Source organism: Echinops telfairi, unplaced genomic scaffold (assembly GCF_000313985.2).
Source record: "Echinops telfairi isolate 266 unplaced genomic scaffold, ASM31398v2 ScPeMD7_7468;HRSCAF=8506_1, whole genome shotgun sequence".
Lineage (NCBI taxonomy): Eukaryota > Metazoa > Chordata > Mammalia > Afrosoricida > Tenrecidae > Echinops > Echinops telfairi.
In genome coordinates this window covers 5,281,042-5,300,300 of record NW_022111370.1, presented here as the reverse complement: position 1 = coordinate 5,300,300, position 19,259 = coordinate 5,281,042, and the positions used below count along the sequence as shown (strand labels likewise).

The window sequence follows — 19,259 nt, the reverse complement described above, 5'->3', positions numbered from 1 at the left end:
ACTTCTTGTTGATTTTTCTAAAAAATGTTAAAAAAACGAAGAAGGAAAGTTATCAGTAAATGATAAATAAAGTTTTAAGCAGAACAGGAAATAGTAGTAATTTAAATAGCAGTTTAAAAAACAAAAACAAAAAAATAGCAGGTGAAGAACAACTCTTATCATACTGAAAATTTTTTTTAATTGTCCCAGAAGTATTTTGAAAGAATTTGCAAATGCAGTAAGGCGGCATCTTCCGTTTTACTTTTCTAAGATTATCTCTTATTTACAGGGTGAAGAATGATATTGAAAAAAATATGACTTATTCCTTTAGGCAGATACAATGATTAGGGTTGTTGGAAAGACAAAATACGGTTCTGTTGTAAAACGAATTAATACAGACAACCTTTGGTAAAGTTTCACAAGCATGGAATGAGAATGGCAGAGAGAATTACAAACAAAACGTTATACCTCACTCTATTTCTGGAAGTCTTTAAAAATACGTGTGAGTATTTTTAGGTGGACTATGAGTGTCGTGGTGGGTAGCTGGCACTTTTCATTATTATTGGTTTTGTTTCCCTCTCGTCTCCCTGTTGAGACGGTTTGCTACGATGGCATCGCTTGTGACGGCCAGAGCAGGTGGTCATGCTTTTCCGTGTGGGTGAATCTTTCCATCGTGAGGTCCCTTTGACGAATGCGACAGGGATCCTATTCCGTTTACGTCACTCACTTATGGGGGCCACAAGAATTTATTCTGCTCAAGCAAACTCTCGTCATTACTGCCTTAAGGTATTTTAATAAAAGGCTCACGACTATTGGTTTTAGCTTTAAAAAAAAAAAAGGAAAGCGGTAACAACAACAGCAAATGATGAGCACTCACTAGCAACAGCCTATACCCAATGCAATCAGGAAAAGCCACAAGATAAATACTCTCAAATCTCGCTATGCAACCTGATGCGCGCTCGCTCTCCTGCCAGGGCAAGGAGCACCTGCGGGCAGCACCGCACTCCGCCAGGTCGTCCTCGTGGGCTAGCCCGCTTCCCGAAGTGGAGAGAGGACTGGCTAGGCTGGCAGTCGCGGTGCTCACACCCAACGTTTGTGCCAGGCCTGAGTTGGAATCGACTTGCTGACAGTGAGAGAGTGCTTGAGTGAGGGAGACTCGGTTTTTTTAAGCACCAGAGGTCAGGACAACTGGAGACAGCACGGAGGGATTGCCGTGGAAGTTTCCTGTTGCTTTCTGAGCTGAGCGTGACCTGGACGATCGCCAGCAGAGGAGTCTGTGTTCTTCGTTCGGCTGAGCTGGGCTGAGTGTGGAAAGGAACCCTCTCCTCTTTACATCTGTGGAAGCTGGTTCAGTGTCAGGTAGGCAAACAATGTGATGACTGGAATGAGATAAAAGATGTGCCGTGCCCATGACACTTTTCAAATAACCCAGAGGGCACAGCAACCGGATGGCCAACACAGGACTGACATCCTAGGCTTACTGACTATGACCGTCCCGATTGATGCAGTCTTTACGTCTTCTACGTGGTCTTCTTGCTGTTACGCATTTACGTTGTCAAGAAAATAAATACATCTTAGTCGATAGTGCAGTAGTCAATTTGTGGTTAGTTATGGGGCAGTTATCAAAGTCAACTTGTTTTGCTTAAATTTTTAAGTTAGATGTATCAAAACTCAAAAGCAGATGATATGGTTGTTTACAGCAATGGTAGGTACGTGTAGAAGCTTTCTATCGCTACTAAACCTATTTTGAAATGCTTGGAATCCTGAACGTGGGGCAGTAGGTTGGTCTATTTAAGCACACGGCTGGCAGCTCGATTCTGACTCATAACGCCCCTGTAGGAGAGAGTAGAACTGACCCATAGGGTTGCCATGTCTTGCTCCTGCAGGGGACAGCTGGTGGGCTTGAACGGCCAAGCTAAGGTCAGCAGCTGAGCCCTTGGCACCACCAGGCCTCTCACTACACATGTAGTAGCACCTAATTTTAAGGGTTCCATACAAAGTGCCAGGAAATTAGGTGGTCCAAAAATGTTAGGAACCAGTCAAAAACTGGCCTGGCTGCTTCTTTTCCATCTATAACACTGGACTCAGGGCACCTACCATGAGACCTTAAAACGAAGGAGAGAAAAACTTACCCAGCTGGGCCTTTGAACAATAGTTTGCCATTTGTCCATTCTTGCAAGACTGCCACTTGTGCCTTTTTGCTGCCATGTCTGCGCTCTTCCAAGGTGGCCTTTTCCTTTTGCTCAGTTTGCTAAGGGCCACGGAACTCTCAGAAGTATTCCTGTCTGCGCTAGCACCAGGGCTGAGTCTGCGAAGGGCCGGGAGGCCGGCTTGCTGACTGGGAGGAGGGCTATCTGCTTTGGCACTTGCCATCTCTCTAGCGTGCTTCCTCAGGGCCACAGACCCTGCTGAATGGGATCGCAGGGCACAGCGCTTTGAGTCTTCGCCCGGAGCCTCACGGTCACTCCCACTGGCAATGGCATCGGGAGGGTACATGACAGCGTTTAACTTAAAGGTGTTGCTGTGTTCGAGATAGTTGATCTTCCTCAGAAATATCCTGCAGTCTTTTAACGTCTTGGGCCTCCAGTCACTGGGGCGGCCGCTTCCCAGTCGGGATCCCTTGTGCTCCCTCGGGCGGAACTTTGCCCCATTCTGCTGGGCTGCTGACAGGAATGGCTTCTCTAAGCCAGCGCGGGCTCGGATGCCGGGCACGCCCTGTTTCAGAGAGTCCCCCTCATCTGTTCCTGCTTCAGACTTAGGTAATAACAACGGGTTCGGGCGGAAAAACCCAAAGTTTCTCCTTCGGGAGTTCCAGAGGACCGGTGCCCAGCCGTGCAGCTCTCCTTCCCCCCTCCACCTTCCATGGTGCAGCTTCTGGAAGCCAGTCCGCTTGAGCCTGGCCAGAGTGAAGGCACTGTTCACTTGGAAGACCGGGGAGCCGGCCATTTGACGTAGGAGGTGCCATTTCCCCGCTGGTTTGGAGGGCGAGGACAGTGCAAATTTCTTAAGGTGCTTTCGGAAGGGGCTGGCATTCCCATGAGGCTGCTTGGCCCCCAGTGGAAGTCCCCTGGTGTTGATGACTTCCACAGGGTTCCGGGCATTTGCTTTCCTCACTAAGGAAAGAGAGTGCGTTTCCGTGGTTTGCATAAACCAGGAGTAGAGCTCTTTCAGATCGTACTTCTTCTGAAACAGCATCTTGACAGGTGAGACTTGAAGTTCCAACAGGCAGGTCCCCAGCGGCTTGGCTCGCTTCAAAGGCTCCTTTCCAACGTGCTCCGCCACTTGAGGGACGCTGTTTGTCGCTTCGTCTCCACTCACGTGCACCCAAGCATTGGTTATTTGCTCGAAGCGGTGGTTTAATTCCTCTAACAGAGAATCACTCGAGGTGGAAGAAGCCCACCACCGTAGTAAGGGGCTTGATGAGACGACAGGCTCCGCAGACACGTCAGTGATGGGCGGCGGCGAGGCGTCGTCTTCCAAGCACGTGTATGGATTCCTTGTGGGCCTCACTCCTGAGGTCCCTTTCGGGGCCATCTTTATCCGTGACTGCCTCCGTCTCTCCTTCCGGCCACGGCTCCTGGGCAAATGGAGTTTATACGATTTGCGGAGCAGGGCGTTCCTGTACATCAGCGATCTGGAAGAGGCTAGCGGATGCAAAAAGCGCAACGATCGCTTTCGGTCCGTCGCAGGCTGTCTCAGAGGCGCGGGAGCGGCCGCACTTTTTGATCTTGCCTTTAAACTGTCAGGCTCGGTCTGCCGGGTCGCATCCAGTTTGGGACACGGGGGACGGCACTCCTCTTTGGGGAGCTTCTCTCCCTCCGCCCTCTGCAGGTCTAAGGGAGGCACGCTGCTGCTGATGCGTACTTCTCTCTCCTGAGGTGAGAGTCCGTGAACCGTCACAGTTATCCCGGAGATCCTCACCTTGGCAGGTCTCCCGGGCTTCCTAATTATTGTCAACGGCTTCGCGGGGGGCCGGATAACGTTCTTGGAAAGCTCAGGTCTTGCAGACTTGTTCTTGATGGGCCTCACGTACTCATAGCCAGACCCCAAGACGTCGCTCTCCGTAGTCAGACCGGAGGCGGCACTTCCTCTCTCCGCCGAGCCAACTGTGTGGTCTCTAAGGTGTCTCAGAGGATGATGTTGGCTTGAAAAGTCAGCAGCAGGATTGCTTAGACACACAACATTGCTTATGTTTGCACTTCCTTCCGAAATGTATCTTTTTGTTCTTCTTGACCGTCCATAAATGACAGTCACCGTAATGTTCTTTTTATAAAGACCTTCCTTGACTTCTGATATGAGGGATTCTGGGCTTTTCTCATCCGCGAGAGCGGCCTCCTTTTGGCAAATGGTGACATTTGTTTGATTGGTCTTAGGTTTGGGGGGTCTCCCAATTGGTCGCTTGATCTGTTTCACAACCTGGGGACCAATTTTTTTAGGTCTACCCGGTTTCCTTTTAAAAGTCGACTCAACAGCAACACTGGTTGGGTTTTCCTTAGGTTGTTCTTCTTGTGGCGTCTCGCCCTTTGCGGTTTCTGGAATTGCACAATTAACTTTACTGGCCTCTCCTTGAGAAGTGTCAATACAATTGTGACGAGAACCATAATTCCCCAAGTTAGGATGGGGGATATCCTCATTTGTTTCTGGGGAGTTTTCACTTGCATGATTATGACTTGGGAATGTTTCAGGAGCGAGGTTGACATTTGACCCAGAAGTACCAACTGAGGTTAAAATATATTTGACTCCTTCACTGCTTTTAACTTCAGAGAGAAACATGAGTTTGATAGGACTAGAGTAATTGGAGAAGGAGCTCTGAGCGCCTTCCGATTTGGCTGGTTCATTTTCAACCCTGGGCATCGAGTGACCAGTGTCACTTCCTGTACTCCCATCTATGGTAGGTACACAGCTGCTAGTGCTACGACTGCTGGTTGCAAGTACCCTTTCTGGTAGACTCTGCTCTTTGCAGGCCATCCTACTCATGCTAAGAGTCAGATTTCCATCCGCATCTTGGTCTTCACAGCGGGCCTCTTCTATTATGGATGCCGTATGTCCTTCTAACGGTGGCTGGTTACGACTCCAAGACTTTTGTGCCATATTTATTGTGTCTTCCAAACGCTCAACCACAACTTGCACATTAGAATGCATTGCAATTTTGCTTAGGTCTATATCGTGTGTGTTTTCCATTGAAGTCTCTGTTTTGGGGATGGGTCCAGATACTTTTTTAGCCTTGGGAGACTTTCTCAATACAACATTATTGGTCACATAGATTGAGTACCACCCTGGAGGCACAATATTTCGTTTTGTTCGGCTCAGCAGCCCGGGAACCTTGCTTTTTGGAGTCTGAACCTCCTCCCGTTCCGGAGTCTCCCTGTAACACGGCCATCTTTGTTCACAAGCCACAGTTTTCTCCTGCGGGTTGCAAGTGATCCTTTCCTCAGGAGGCGTTTTAAAGCTTTCTGATGACGTGTCACACGTCAAGGTAGTTTCCAAACCACAAAGAGGTCGTGGCGATGATGGCAGTGCATAACCTGGGGAAGAGGGTGCCTCTGCCTGGTTTTCATCTCCATGGCTTTTAAGATCCGGCACAGACAGCCCCTGGCAATGGCGGGCCTTTCCTTTGCCCACTGAAGATGCTTCCTGGGTGTGCGTGGGTTTCTTCCCAATTTTTTCTGTGTGCTTTTTTCTTGGAAAGTTTTCATCAAGACTAGCCAGTTCTCTCTTTATCTGTAAAGACTGCCTTCTGCGCACGGGCGAATTGGGAGAGGTGTGCATGGCAAACAGGGTCTCCTGCTGCGTTCGGAATCGTGTCTGGATAATCTTGTTTTCTACCTTTTTCTCATGTTGACGCAGTAATTCCATAAAACTGTAATCGTTGGCCTTGGCATTGTGCAGGAGGGAAGTTATTAAATCGCCCAGTTTGAAGTCAGTATCTGCGTGATAATCACCACCCGCTGGCTTCAGAAAGGTGGTCGGATCTGTGGTTTCTATGGAGTTCAGTTTCTCATTAATGCGATCCATGAGATCTTGGAAGATCGTGCTGCTCTCACCCTCTTCCTGATCTGCCCCACAACGGTGGCCGTCTCCCAACAGCCAAGAGTCTGAGCTCCTGGGCTTCTGAGCTTTCTGTGTTCTGCCTTCGTGGTCGGCCTGGCCACGGCAGACTTCGGCTGGTAGGAGAGAGGGAGGCTGGTTAATGCTTGCTTCGAGTTTGTGATTTTCTAAGGCTGGGAGCTCGGACACACCATCTCTCAGGTGGTCAAAGTGCTCCGTCTGCACGGGTGATAATGGTGGGGGGGAGGGGCTTGGCGACCTGCAGGCTTCCTTGGGGCTGGCTGTCAGATCACACACTTCCCTGGACAAGATGGGAGCAGGGCAGGTGGATTTGGCAGAGTGAATGTTTGGCAGCAGTCCAGCCCAGCACCTGTGAGGAGTAGAAGGGTTTGCAATTCTTCTATTTGCTACTGTCTTAATGGGCTCGACAGTTACAGTTTGGCAAGACCCCCAAGGCTGACCTTTGATACAGACTGACAGGGGTGAGACCTCAGGGCTTTGTCGTTCCTTTTGTACACACCCTCTTTCTGCCAGTCTGTATGTCCCACAACTACAAAACAGACCACGTACGTCATCTTCAATTAGGGGCTTTTGAGGTTCTGAAGGCACAGCCCGGGATGCATTACAACAGCACAGGGAAGCAGCATTTCGCTCTTGAACTAGACATTTCAACATAGCCAACATCTGTTGCTGGTGATGTGTGCACAAAGATTCCATAACTTTGCTTAATGCGGATTTTTCGTTTTCCATTTTAGTAGCTTCCTCTGAATTTGCATCAATAGTTGAACTAAAAACAAAAATCAAACAAAAATAATAAATTATAGCAAAAGTACCAATCGTATCAGGAGTCGTCATTTTAACAGTGCTTGAACAAGAGAGATTTGGGGATCACCAGACTGCTAACTCCCAACAGTGCTGCAAGTGCAACAGCATGGTTATTATGGGGCAAAACTTTAAAGAAGCACTGGTGATACTTCAAGTCTCATGATAAGGCCTATGAGTCAGAGCACAGCCCTATTTCTGTAATACGAAAGCCAAGCATCCATATGAATACCGTTACAGATTGATAATGGTTAGTGTTTTGGATAAACTATGGATGTTTAGTGGCAAATGCTTCAGAAGGAGTTTAACTGTTTTGCAAAGTGGACATTTTATAAGGTATTTTTAAAATGAATAACCAGTCCATATTAGTACAAACAAGGAACTTTAAGATGTAGAAGTAAAACTTTTCCGCTCCTTATTTAAAATACCTATTCTTTTCCAAGCAGTGGAAGTAAAACGATTAATCATGAGAGCTTTGCAGTCACAAGAAAAATGAAGGGATTTAGATTTCATAAAAATACAGATTGACTAAAGTTAAGCTGTATTTTAACCTAGTCAGAAAATTAAATATTTAAGCTATTTAAAAATAACATCTATTTTAAAAATTGATTTTAAATACTAATTACATCAAAACTAGAGGCATTACTTACCTAATTATTTAATTTCAAATGCTGGAAAATGTCCCACTGCAGAAACTAATATGAATCTAACTTTAACCTAAGACCCAGGATTGCTTAGCAACCAATGAAGAAACCTACAATTTTTTTTATTCCAATGTCAGCAGTAAGAACATAATATATTAAAGAATTCTGTTTCAGAAAAGTATCTACTTTAATTAAACATATCACCAAACTCTGAACATGAAACTAGCCTTCCACTCACGAGCTTGTCTTTCATTGGGTGTTAACAGTGCCTGGCTTACGGGAGTCTTATTTAGAATTGGAACTGGGATATACTGGTTATGAATCACTACTGAAGAAGGAATTTGATTTTAATAAAAACTTATTAGGTTTATGTTAAAAATCACAGAATTTTCTTTTAAAAGGAAAGGAAGAATTAATCTTTTATTCTAGACCCTAAAATTGGCAGAACCTATCTCATAAATAAGTATGCAACTTTTGATTTACATCTTGTTGAATTAGATTAGGTGAATAGCAATGGCATCACAGGAAATTTTGAACACTTGATGAAATCTTTTCTGCGGGGAGGAAAAAAAGGATGGCTTTGTAGATAACCCGAGGCTAAAACTGGCAAGTAATTTGAAATCAGGCTAGCACACAAAATGAGAAGTTACAATGTCCACGACTGCTTTAATTGTTGAATATGCATGTGTGTGTGTGTGTGTGTGTGTGTGTGTGTGTAAATGTCATGGCTGGTAGAGTAAAGTGGCTCCTCAGAGTCATTCTTGCACAATTAAAAAAAAAAAATCTACGCTGAGAACAGAAACGTGGGAAAAGATAGCTATCCAATATTAAAGAAATGAAAACCTATTCTTCTGCAGCAAATTAAAAATTAAAATGAAAGAAAATATAAAAAGGTGTTAAGTGTGTTTCAATGTTGTTTTTAAAAAAATTATGCTGTAGCTATCAGATATGTGTTAATTAGTAATTAATGAGAGAAATTACATATTTTTTCAGGAAAAAAACCAACACTACCATGTATTTTAAAGATTAATATTGTTTCATAATAGTTCCTAGGATGCAGGAAAGCTTTTGTTTTTCTGTTATGAAAACCAAACTTATGAATAGAAGCAGGAATTCTGAGAAACATTACAGTTTCAAGTTGATAACACTCAGTTGTTAGGAGAACCACTGAAGGATTGTGATTCCCTTTCCTACATTCCATGTCAGTCTGCGCTTTCAAAGTTTTCTTATTCAGATTATTAACTGAATGAATGAAATTCTATATACACCATGTCTGATTCAAATATACCACCACCTCCTGCATAGCCTTTTCACAAATACTACATGAGAAATTCCTTAATAAAGTTACCAATTAAATACTGAGGTACTATAGTCATATCATAGTTCTTAGAACACTCCCACCATCTGCTTACTTGGTTTTCTTTTCTATGTGTGCTGCACGTTAGACTCTAACAAGAACCCTATCAGCTCACCAAATAATAGGTGAATCCACTCACATAAGTCTCGAACCTGGAATTCCGGAGGCCTGTTTCAAGGGTAGAGATTCTAAAAGTCTCTTTTGCAGAGATCCTTTGTTTTTAATGTCAATGCTTCCTAACCTTGCTTATCTTTCTCACCTAAGACATCCTGTCTGTTTTCTGCACATCTTCCATTTCGCTCATTATTACAGGCCTGGTTGTTGACATACTTCTTCAGAGAAAGTATATTTATAACATTAAGGCATTAAAAGAAGTCAGTGCAGTCAGGTTTTTTTCTTTGCCTTGTTTTTCTCCTTTTACTGAATGAGTAAATCAATCACACACCAACAGTGTTGTAAATTTATGTGCAAAAGCATTGAAGTGCTTTACTACAAATTACAACCTAGAAACACATTAACTGAACAATTAAAATTCATACAATCAGATTTAGATATATAACAACACAAAGTAGAAACAGAATTACAGTACATTTACAACACAAGACAGATACATGAATTCATTAGAAAATATTGTAATAAATAATTCATGAATTATAGTGCAATTGATTTATGCATAAATATAACTAATTGCCTAACAATCAGTTTATATTAACAAAATCTGTCAAAATCAAGGCAGCCACAGAGTTTTACTAAATTACTGCGACAATGGAAATACTGCAATTAAAAAACAAATACAAGTATTTGTACTGTAAACAACTAAAAAAAATCAGTCTCACTAAAGTTAGTATACAATTTAATATAAAATTGTCATTAGCTACCAGAAATGGTTTAAACAACTTTACTGAGCAGTAGTTCTAAAAACAGAGGCACTGTTTTTTTTCTTTTCTTCCTTTTTTTTTTTTAAATATAAAATACTTGAGGGACATTCAAATAAGTAGAAAGCGCAGAAGGATTACCTTCGCCTTCATCAAAAGTCTGCTGAAACTGGCTTTCCCGGAAAACTGTCAAAGAGTACTAACTGAGTTTATAACGTACTTGGAAAGTTTAACATAAAGAACATCTTAGTAGCATCACTGGGGATGGGGGGTGGGGTTGTGGTGAGGGGGAGCCCCTACATTTCCCTGCCTTTCCTAGTTTGTGTAATCAAACACCAACTCAATAATTAGAAATCTTTTGTTTCTTTGAAAAGTTATGGGTTGGTCACTCATCTATCAACTATCAAAAAATATTTCAATTTACGAATTTTGAACCCCAAATAAATAAATACCAGTACTAAAATGCTGCAAATTAACGCTAATCATTCCCTACAAAACTACTGATCACTGTGAAGACAACAGCAAAATGATCCCTGATTTTCACGAATCCTGTCACGTTTTTGGTCAGGTCATCTTTTAAATGATACAAAAGTGTTCTGGAAAGTTTCCCTTTACTATAAACGTCTCAATCAATTTATTAATGTAAATATAGTGTGAGGAATAAAAAAGCTCAATACAATATAAATAGTATATAATGCATTCAAGCTCCCAAAGTTCTGAAGTAAAATTCTATATAAAGAGGTCAATAATATTGGTTTGAAATGTTGATTTTACCTTTAGCGTTTGTTTGTTCAGTGGGGAGGGGGGCGGGGGTGGATAGTAAATAATCCAAGTTCTGGCCCTCACAAAATATGGCTTAATTCTTAAAAAAGTAAGATGACCCTGACATCTGCTGTTTTGTAATCTAGAAAGAATATTTTGGGGGAGGGGGGGCAGGGGGGCAGGGAGAGCAAAGAGCACGAGGATTCATCTCCTGGATTACAAGTAACATTTCTAGCTGAAGAGGGTCCAGAATGCGTCTAAGAGACCAAATCTAAGGGACCAATCGTACTCGATGGTGCAGTTCCGCACTCTTCAGTTTCATCAGCGACAATAGAAGTCGCTTTTCTATTTAAGAGCGGAACAATCTCGGCAGTAGTACATGTACGTCTGACTGTTAAATACACACAAACACAAGTGTAAAAACACAAGCATTTGACAAGGTGCACTTATTATTTCAAACAAAAACAAAACAAAACACTCAGCTAAAAGTAGTCCTGTTGGATTTAGGAAAACTGGCTTAGAAAAATGATCAGAACCTGAATTTTAACAGCGGTAAGGGGCACTCGGAGAAGTTTGAATAAATCAAGCCAATCCTCATCCTTCCCATTGGAGGCAGGGGCGTTCATTTCACCCCAGAATGGGTGCCCTGCACACCCCCCGGGGGCGGCGGGGCGTGGGTTCTCGGAGCCAGACTCTGAAACTGATCTAGGACCAGGGCTGTTCCCGCTCCCCTAGGAGCTGAACGAGAGGGAAAATGCACTGCCCCGTAGCTACCTAACCAGTTCACAGAGCGTTTTACATGACTGAACGCTCAAAACAGCTTCAGTGTTAAATATCTGTAAAATCTATTCAAGACCCTGAACAAACTGCAAATTTGGTTATTAGCAAAAAATGATAATGTGTCGCCCACCAAAATGAAATCTGCTATTCATTTTGATAAACTGAAAATGTTTTGAAATGTCACAGCAGCAAATATATTAAAGTTACACTGAGGTTCTTCCATAGGAGGAGTGCGTCACAATCCTGAAACTTTAAAGTAGTCATACCATCAACTAACCGGCACATGGAAACCAAAGTGACCATTCTGAATCAAGCTTCTCCTGTGCACAGCAGAATGTGCTCTACATTGCATTTCAACTTCCTCTTCTAACCTTTACACATTAGCTTATTCTTAAAATAAAAAAGGAAATTAAATTACTTTAATAATTAAATTCTTTTCTGTTCTTAGCAGTCCTTCTTAGCTTAGAGGTTTAACTAAGGTGTCGGTTTTGTTCTTAAAGTACAGACCTTGTAAACCCCAACTTCCTGCTAAGTCAACTGTTAAATGATAAATATTAAACTTCATTATACATAGCATTTAAGGTTTTCTTCTCTATCCCTGGCGGATGCACTCGCGTGCACTCTGTAGAACGCACTGGAGCATCATACTAATACTGTATATATTAATTTTTCTTAGTATGGAGATAAGAGCTGTCCACTGAAACTTTGACTGGTGGTTGGTTACGAGATCTGTATGTTACATGAAAATGTTTACAAACCATTAATCGTATTTCCATTATAAGATGGTTCAGCTGAATGGCTGGTGTGTGGTCTCTCACCAATAAAAAATGTTTCACTTGACAAGCACTTGTTTTCCCACAACGCTTTACGCTATTGACTACTAAAGAAAACCTGAATCGTTTCTTTCACCTATTTATACAAGGATTAGATACAAACTATCAGAATTAAGTAAGCAACTATATAATTAATCCTGTCCACAGTGAAAACCCTGAATAAAACTTTTTTTTTTCAAAAGGCATGTAAGTGGTTTTTGAACTGTAAAATATTATGTCTCCTGTCAGAGTGAGCATTTGTAATCCCCACACATGTGTAGATAGACACACACAAACACACACCTGGGCACATACACGCGCAAACACGCACACTCACGCGCACACAGATGTTTTCCTAATAAGTGATCTACACAGGCTTGCTGCTGTTTTTGCAGCTGCCAGTCCCTGAATCGGCCATACTCTATAACCCAGTGTCCGGTGATCGGAGCTTCTTCTTCGGAGGCGTCTTCAGTGTTCCAGATCTTTCCTTTACCTTGTATTCTAAAGTGCTGTGAGGTACCCCATAAATTCCTTGTGCTTTGGAAACACTCATTTTCCCACTCATCACCATCGCGATCGCCTCTTCCATGATTTCGTGGTCATACTGCCGGTAGCGGCCACGTTTTTTCCTGGGCTGCTTGTTATCTTTGCGGTCCAGTCCGTCTTCGGTGTTTTCAGAGGCTCCATCAACGGTTCCGTTTTTAGCATTAAGACACAAAGGAGAGAGGTCCCCGTGTAGGAAATAAGAGTCAACGCTTGAGTGAGTGATAGGCCCAGAGCATTCCGTTTTGTTCTGCTTAGGGAGGATGCTTTTCAGTTTTTGGAGAGCTGACCCTTCCAGCACTGCGGACGTTTTAGAGGCTTGATACATGGCATCCAGCAGCCCAGAACCGTCGGGTGGTGGCTTTGAGACAGAACTCACTCGCAGCTGAGGGATTTTTAACTGTACAGTCGGAGCTGACGGTTCATATTGTAGGCTTTCGTTTTTCTCTTTACACTGAGCAACCATTTTCTGTAGCGTTAACTGATGGAGGTAACTGGAAGCTGTTGGGAATTTTAATTCTGAGGTTTCAAGTAGATTGGGTTTACTTTTTTCTGTGCGCTCGGCTTGAGCTCGTGCCCATAAGGCTACTTTCTGCAGCACGGCACACGTTTCTTTACTGTCTTTATATGAGTAACTATCATTGAGATCGCAAGTTTTGTTTTTAAAGGACGCAGGCTTCCCTGCTGGTAAGGCTTCTAAGTGGAGAAGTAAAGTTTTTTGAGGTATGCCATAAAGTATGCCTGCTTTATTTATGTCCAGTGCTCCAGACTGAATGTCTTTCAAAGCTTTTGAGAGCAAACCATCTGCAAACTCAGCACTTCTTTCCACATAGTCCTCTCTGTTTCTGTGGAGTCTCCTGGATGGATGGAATGAAACGATGGTAAACTGATGCATGAGAGACTCTCACACAGCTATGGAAGGGGAGGGTCCACTCCTTTATTATACTCCTTGCTTAGGTAACATCACTGCTTATGACACGTTTAAGTTTGTGAGACGGAGTTACTCCTTATCAAAGCAAAGGCTACATACAGTCCTGCTAGGACAAGGTGGCAATCATACGGTGGCCCCCACCGGGCAGCCCTTCCAGGAACATCAAACCCTAACTCAGTATTTGTAAAAATACTCTCATGATGTTGCTAGTCCTCGGACAGGTGCTTGCGGAGCAACACGTTAAATAAATTTTATCTGCACAATTAATGTTCCGTTATAAAAAAAAAAATACCCCAATCCTAAAGGAGTTTTTGTTAGTAGAAAACGTGACGTTACCGCTAAACAAGTAATAAAAGAGTCAACCCCTTTAAAGGAAATTTGTAGTAGCAAGAATATTACCAAACACAAACACCCCATATTTTCCAGACTTTTCTCTCTAGACAAAAAATTCAAATTTGAAACGAGTTGATAAGTCAGATTTGGATAAAATAATCTTGTTTTAGAGAGAGTCTGCATGCTGTTTCTATCGCTTAATGAATGTATCACTGTAATTTTCCAAGTTCCTCCAACTTCAAAGAAAGCTTGCTGTGACTTACAATTCAAATGCTATGACAACCTTGGTGGAAATAAATGACAGTCTAAAACTGAGACTTAAGGGTGACAAAAAAAAAGCTTCCTAGGCTTTTGATTAATGGGACGATGCAAAACTTACAAAAAAATAAAAGTGAAACGAAAAATGCAAATCCAAGAATTCAACAGAACAGCATTTCACAACTAATTTTTGGTTTCAATCAATTCATTCAATGACAGCTTTCAAAGCATGAAAGGTCTCTCTGGTGATGACTAAAAATTAAATGGTTTGCCACCACACCTAAAGCACAAGGGGGCGTGGGGGAAGCAAACACCATGAGCTAGCTTTCAGAATTGTTGAGGATGTCGTACTTTTAGAATTTGGTCACTGTTTAAAAAATTCAATACTGCCATGAAATATTTTCCTTAAAATTGCCTCCTGGACATTTGAAATGGTCTTGACTCGTCCTGCTTCTTGGTTGGTATTCTATGATTAAGTCGGTAGTTCATTTTAGCAACATGAACTAAAGTTTGGTGATTGTTCTGATAACTTTTCTTTAACAGAAAGAATAAAAAAGAAAGAAGAAAAGGACAAATGAAAAGTATGAGAGAGACGTACTTATGAGTGACAAAAATTCTGGAGGAAAGCTCCCTGAGGTCTACCCAGAAGAGAACTGATTTTTCTGCAGAGGTCAATGCACATTAGCACCGCAGCACATGCCCTAGATGTCGCTTACCCAGCCACTGGATTTTCAGAAGCAGGATCACACATGGAGGATTCTTCACACTGGAGGCTGGTTTTCTTTGTAGAGAGATCTAACACTCCATCCCCTATAATTTTGGCAAGAGAAAAGACTTTATATTCATGACACGCCAGCAAGCCTGACATTTCCAACACTTCATACGTTCTCAGCTGCTAACTCACGACCTAAAAGATCATACGCGGATTTGACGTGGGACCATGACCCACTCACCTTACGTTCACAGCAGCAAGGGCTTGATTGGGATGGTGTTATATAGGAAAGAAAGAATGCAGACAGAGGAAGAGGTGGAGGGCCAGGCAACGTGACCGAACTAGCAGGTGATCCCGCTGCCCTCAGGGTTTCTGAGATGGTAAATTCTTAGGGGAGCAGGAAGCCTTATGTTTCTCCCATAGAGCAGGTTTGAACCTGACCTTTAGGCAAGGAGCTCAACACTGCATACCTAGTGTTACAAGGTCTCCTTGTAGCTTGTAAAACCTTTTACTGACCCACTCTGACTGCAGTACCTCTGATCACTCCTCAGGGACTGTTTCCCATTGACTACTGCCCAGTGAGGCTTTCTTTGGGTAGATGGAAGTGACGAAGGTTGTACAAGGTGGCAAGAACAGTAAGTAGGACGAGGACTAAGAGAACGGCACAGCTAGTACCTGGTAGGACCAGTAATGTCTGGCACATGCACTTTCGGTAAACTTTGACTCTGTGTATAACCAATGTATTTTTTAGAAACTGCACTTCATAATTGTACTATTTTAAATGATTGCGATGTACAGTAGTTGAATCATTGCCGACATAATATACCATGGTTCTAAGTATGGTCAGGCGCCCCGGTGACGTAGTGGATTATGTACATTAGGCTGCTAACCATCAGGTGAGTGCTTCTAAACCATCACCTGCTCCACGGGCGAAAGAAGTGGCTTTTGACTCTTGTGAAGCATTACAGTCTTGGACACCCACAAGAGTAACTCTACCCTGTCCTGTCGGGTCAGGGCTGGAATCAACTCAATGGCGGGGAGTTTGGTTTTTTGGTTATATCTACCGTTGGAGGAAGAAGATCAAAGGCATAATGTAAAATATCTTTTTTTTTTCAGGAAAACTAACTTGCTACAAAATGACTGCTTACATTATTAGTTTTTATAGTATTACAATATTCTGTTTATACAATTAAAACTTCAAAGATTCAGGCATATTGCAAATCTGACAGTCTATAGGATGAAAAAGAAAACAAACTGTACGTTAAAAACATAGCCAAAATACCGACTCAACTGCACCTAACACAACCACCAACAGCTAAACAATAATAAAGGAAAAGGTAAGCTATTAAAAAATACCTGTTAAAAATATATTTGATCATTCAACTGGGTTTTATTCTTACCATATAAAGTCATCTAATACTGAAGTAGTCATGAAATACAATGATGAAAGAACGAAAGGAAACATCATTCCCAAACCTCCTATGCATACTTCATTGGTGATTTATGAAGTGTCTATTATGTCCAAAGCAGTGGTACAAAAAGGTCAGATGAGGTACATGTTCTCATGGTGCATAGAACTCGTGAGTGGGTTCATAGAATAATGCCAATGAGAAGACATTTCTGGGTGATGATCAAGAGGAGTAAGTGGATTGTGACAGTGGGGCCTCAGTGACTTGGAAAGAGTCCTGACCAAGGTCGGTGCACCAGTCGAGCAGCTAGCTAGAGAGCCTGGTAGAAGGAACAGTTGGTGCCAGGGGGCAGTGCACCCATCCCATATGGAATGTAGAGGGAGCTCCGGGCTGAGTGAGGCGAGATCAGAGATGCTGTTGGAAGACTGCTAACCTAAGACCCTGCTGATTCTAGGGGGGGTGGAGACTCTTGAACGATTCAGGGAAGCTGTAATAACAGATACTTAGGATTACACTATTCTATTTAGGCGACACTTTATCTTACAGAGTTTGGGCCTGTTGTCAGGAGAGACCAGAGAGAGACCTGGAGAAGAATATCCTGCTGGTAAAGTAGAGGGACGATGAAAAAGAGGGAGGTCCTCGGTATGACGGGTGAACAGGTGGCTGCAACACAGTGGCTCCGGCATAAGAACAATTGTGAGGATGGCATAGGACCTGGCGGCGTTTCTTTCCTCTGTGCACAGGGTTGCTATGCACCGAAACGGACTCAAGGGCACCTAACAAAGATAACACTTTGTCCTAGATGAGGGGCTACAAAAGATTTTAATTGCGCTAAGTAAATTTTTTTTTCTGAAAAGGAGGTGGTCGGCCAAATAACGTGGGAACCTATGTGGCAGGCCAAGCTGAGACTGTGAATGTTCCTTTGAGAGACAGGAAGCCGGTGGTAGGTTTGCAGCAGAAGATTCACATGATCTTAATCTATGGGTTTAAAGGTCCAAGCTGCTGTTGGGTGTATGGCTGGCACTGGGTCAAGGGTGGAGGTGGGAAACTGGAGGGAAGGATGCAATGTTATTTCTCATCTCTGTGTTCGCAGACCACTACTTCCTCCTTCTCTTGATACCCCAACACACATCCTCTCCAACTCTAACTGGTCAGGCAAGTTGTGTCTTCACTCACATTTGGATGTCATTCTTCCAGATCCTGTATCAGCAACACTTAGCTAAATTATTTAGCATTTTAGTAGTTTGTAACCCAGTTACCGAGCCAGAGTGACCCTAATAAAATTAAACTCACTGTCACTGAGTTGGTTCCAACTCATGGTGACTCTACAGGGCAGGGTACCCGAGATTGCACTTTTTATGGTCGTAGAAAGTCTCATCTTTCTTTCCACCGAGAGGATGGTGGTTTTGAACGGCGGAACTTAGGGTTAGCAGTCCAGCAAGTAACACTACATTATCAGGGCTGCTAGGAGTTGGAATTGACTCTATGGTAGTGAGTTTGGAATGCTTTCAGTTTATTCCACTCATCTGTATATTGATAGATAAATAGGCTATGTAAGGCAGTGTCTATTTAATTCATCAAAATATAACCACTGCCTCCAATAGTGCTTGGCACATAACAATGCCCAATAAGCATTTGCTGAATAGAATTTTGAAGAACTGCAAGAACTGTATGGCTAGAGGTTAGGTGCCAATCTTAAAAAGGTAAAGTACCATAACATCTATTTCTTCAAGGACATATCTTGCATCTATTGGTATACCCTACTTTTATGCTTAGTTACCACCTGATATCAAACCTCCCACCCCTTGTGTATCAAAATATCCTTCAATGCATTGCTATCAAGTCAGTTCTGACTCATTGTGGCCCTTCAGGCTTCACTCTTTCTGGAAGTAGACTGCCTCATCTTTCTCCTTCGGGGTAGATGATGGGTTCAAAACATCTAGCTGTTGGTCAGCAACCAGGCACTTTAACTATGCACCAACAGGGCTCAAAAACTCACTGCCATCAGGACTATTTTGACTCATAGCAACCCTATAAGACAGGGAATTACTGCTCTTGTGGGTTTGCAAGACTGTAACTCTTTTTGAGAGTAGAAAGGACAGTCTTTCTCCCACATAGCAGCTGGTGGTTTTGAAATTCTGACTTTGCAGTGAGCAGCTCAACTCATAAGCACTATGCTACCAGGGCTTCTTAAAGCATGTGCACACTCCCTCAAATATGCTATGCAGTGCCACCATGCCTCTGGAAATGCACACTGTCCACCTCTTCTACCTCTTCAAAGCGTCAAATTCCTGCTTAACTCCCTTACTCAGCCTTAGAGACCTACAGCTCCCCAAGCACAAGTTGATGACTTTCTCCCAAGTGTCAGCAGCACCTTGTAACACTACGTAAGGTGTTTCACTACATAAAGGTCACCATAACATTAGGACATTATCAAGCAATGATTGATTTACATATCTCCTCCCCTGAGGCTGTACTCCTCAAGGCTGAGGAGCTTATTATTCCTTTACATCTCATTAAACACACTGCAATGCAAGAATCTACTAAAGGGGAAAATGTTGTTCTCACTCTGTTTTACTACCATCATTTCTTGCCTTTATTCCCCAGTAATAATAATTTTATTCTTATTTCAAGACCTTATCTTAAGACTATTTTCTTCAAGAGATGACCATTGTCAATAAAACTGTTAAATGACGTCCCTCACTGACCCATAGCCCTACAGGGGACAACAACGGAGACACAGTATGGGAATTGCACCCAATCTGATCCCGCCACACCGAGGCAAAACACTAAGGGGTACAACAGAACAGCAAGAGAATGGAGCAGCGAGGTTCCCAGGGAATGCTGAAGGTGGTCTTTGGGGCCAGGGTGGGGTGCCCCAACAGACTGGACTGGAAAACACTCCTAAAGGCCAACAAATGATCCTTGAACTAACTACAAGCTTTTCTTTCTTGTTGTGTTTTGTTTTGCCTTTTGTCATTGGTTTGTTGTTGT

General features: G+C 42.8%; 1 protein-coding gene across 3 annotated transcripts in view; it reads right to left on the bottom strand.

Moving 5' to 3' along the window:
* Positions 1–218: 218 nt before the first annotated feature.
* LCORL (ligand dependent nuclear receptor corepressor like) overlaps positions 219–19,259 on the bottom strand; it is a 99,269-nt gene continuing 80,228 nt past the window's right edge. For 2 of the 3 annotated variants that reach the window (XM_045284404.1, XM_045284403.1), the window contains exons 4-6: positions 14,861–14,954; positions 2,112–6,814; positions 219–1,515 (exon numbers count right to left, since the gene is read on the bottom strand). In XM_045284404.1, the coding sequence (XP_045140339.1) occupies positions 1,457–1,515; positions 2,112–6,814; positions 14,861–14,954 (4,856 nt within the window). In that variant the 3' untranslated portion in view covers positions 219–1,456. Of the gene's footprint in view, positions 1,516–2,111; positions 6,815–9,306; positions 13,480–14,860; positions 14,955–19,259 lie in introns of those variants that run through there. The other variant, XM_030888634.2, reaches the window with a different exon arrangement.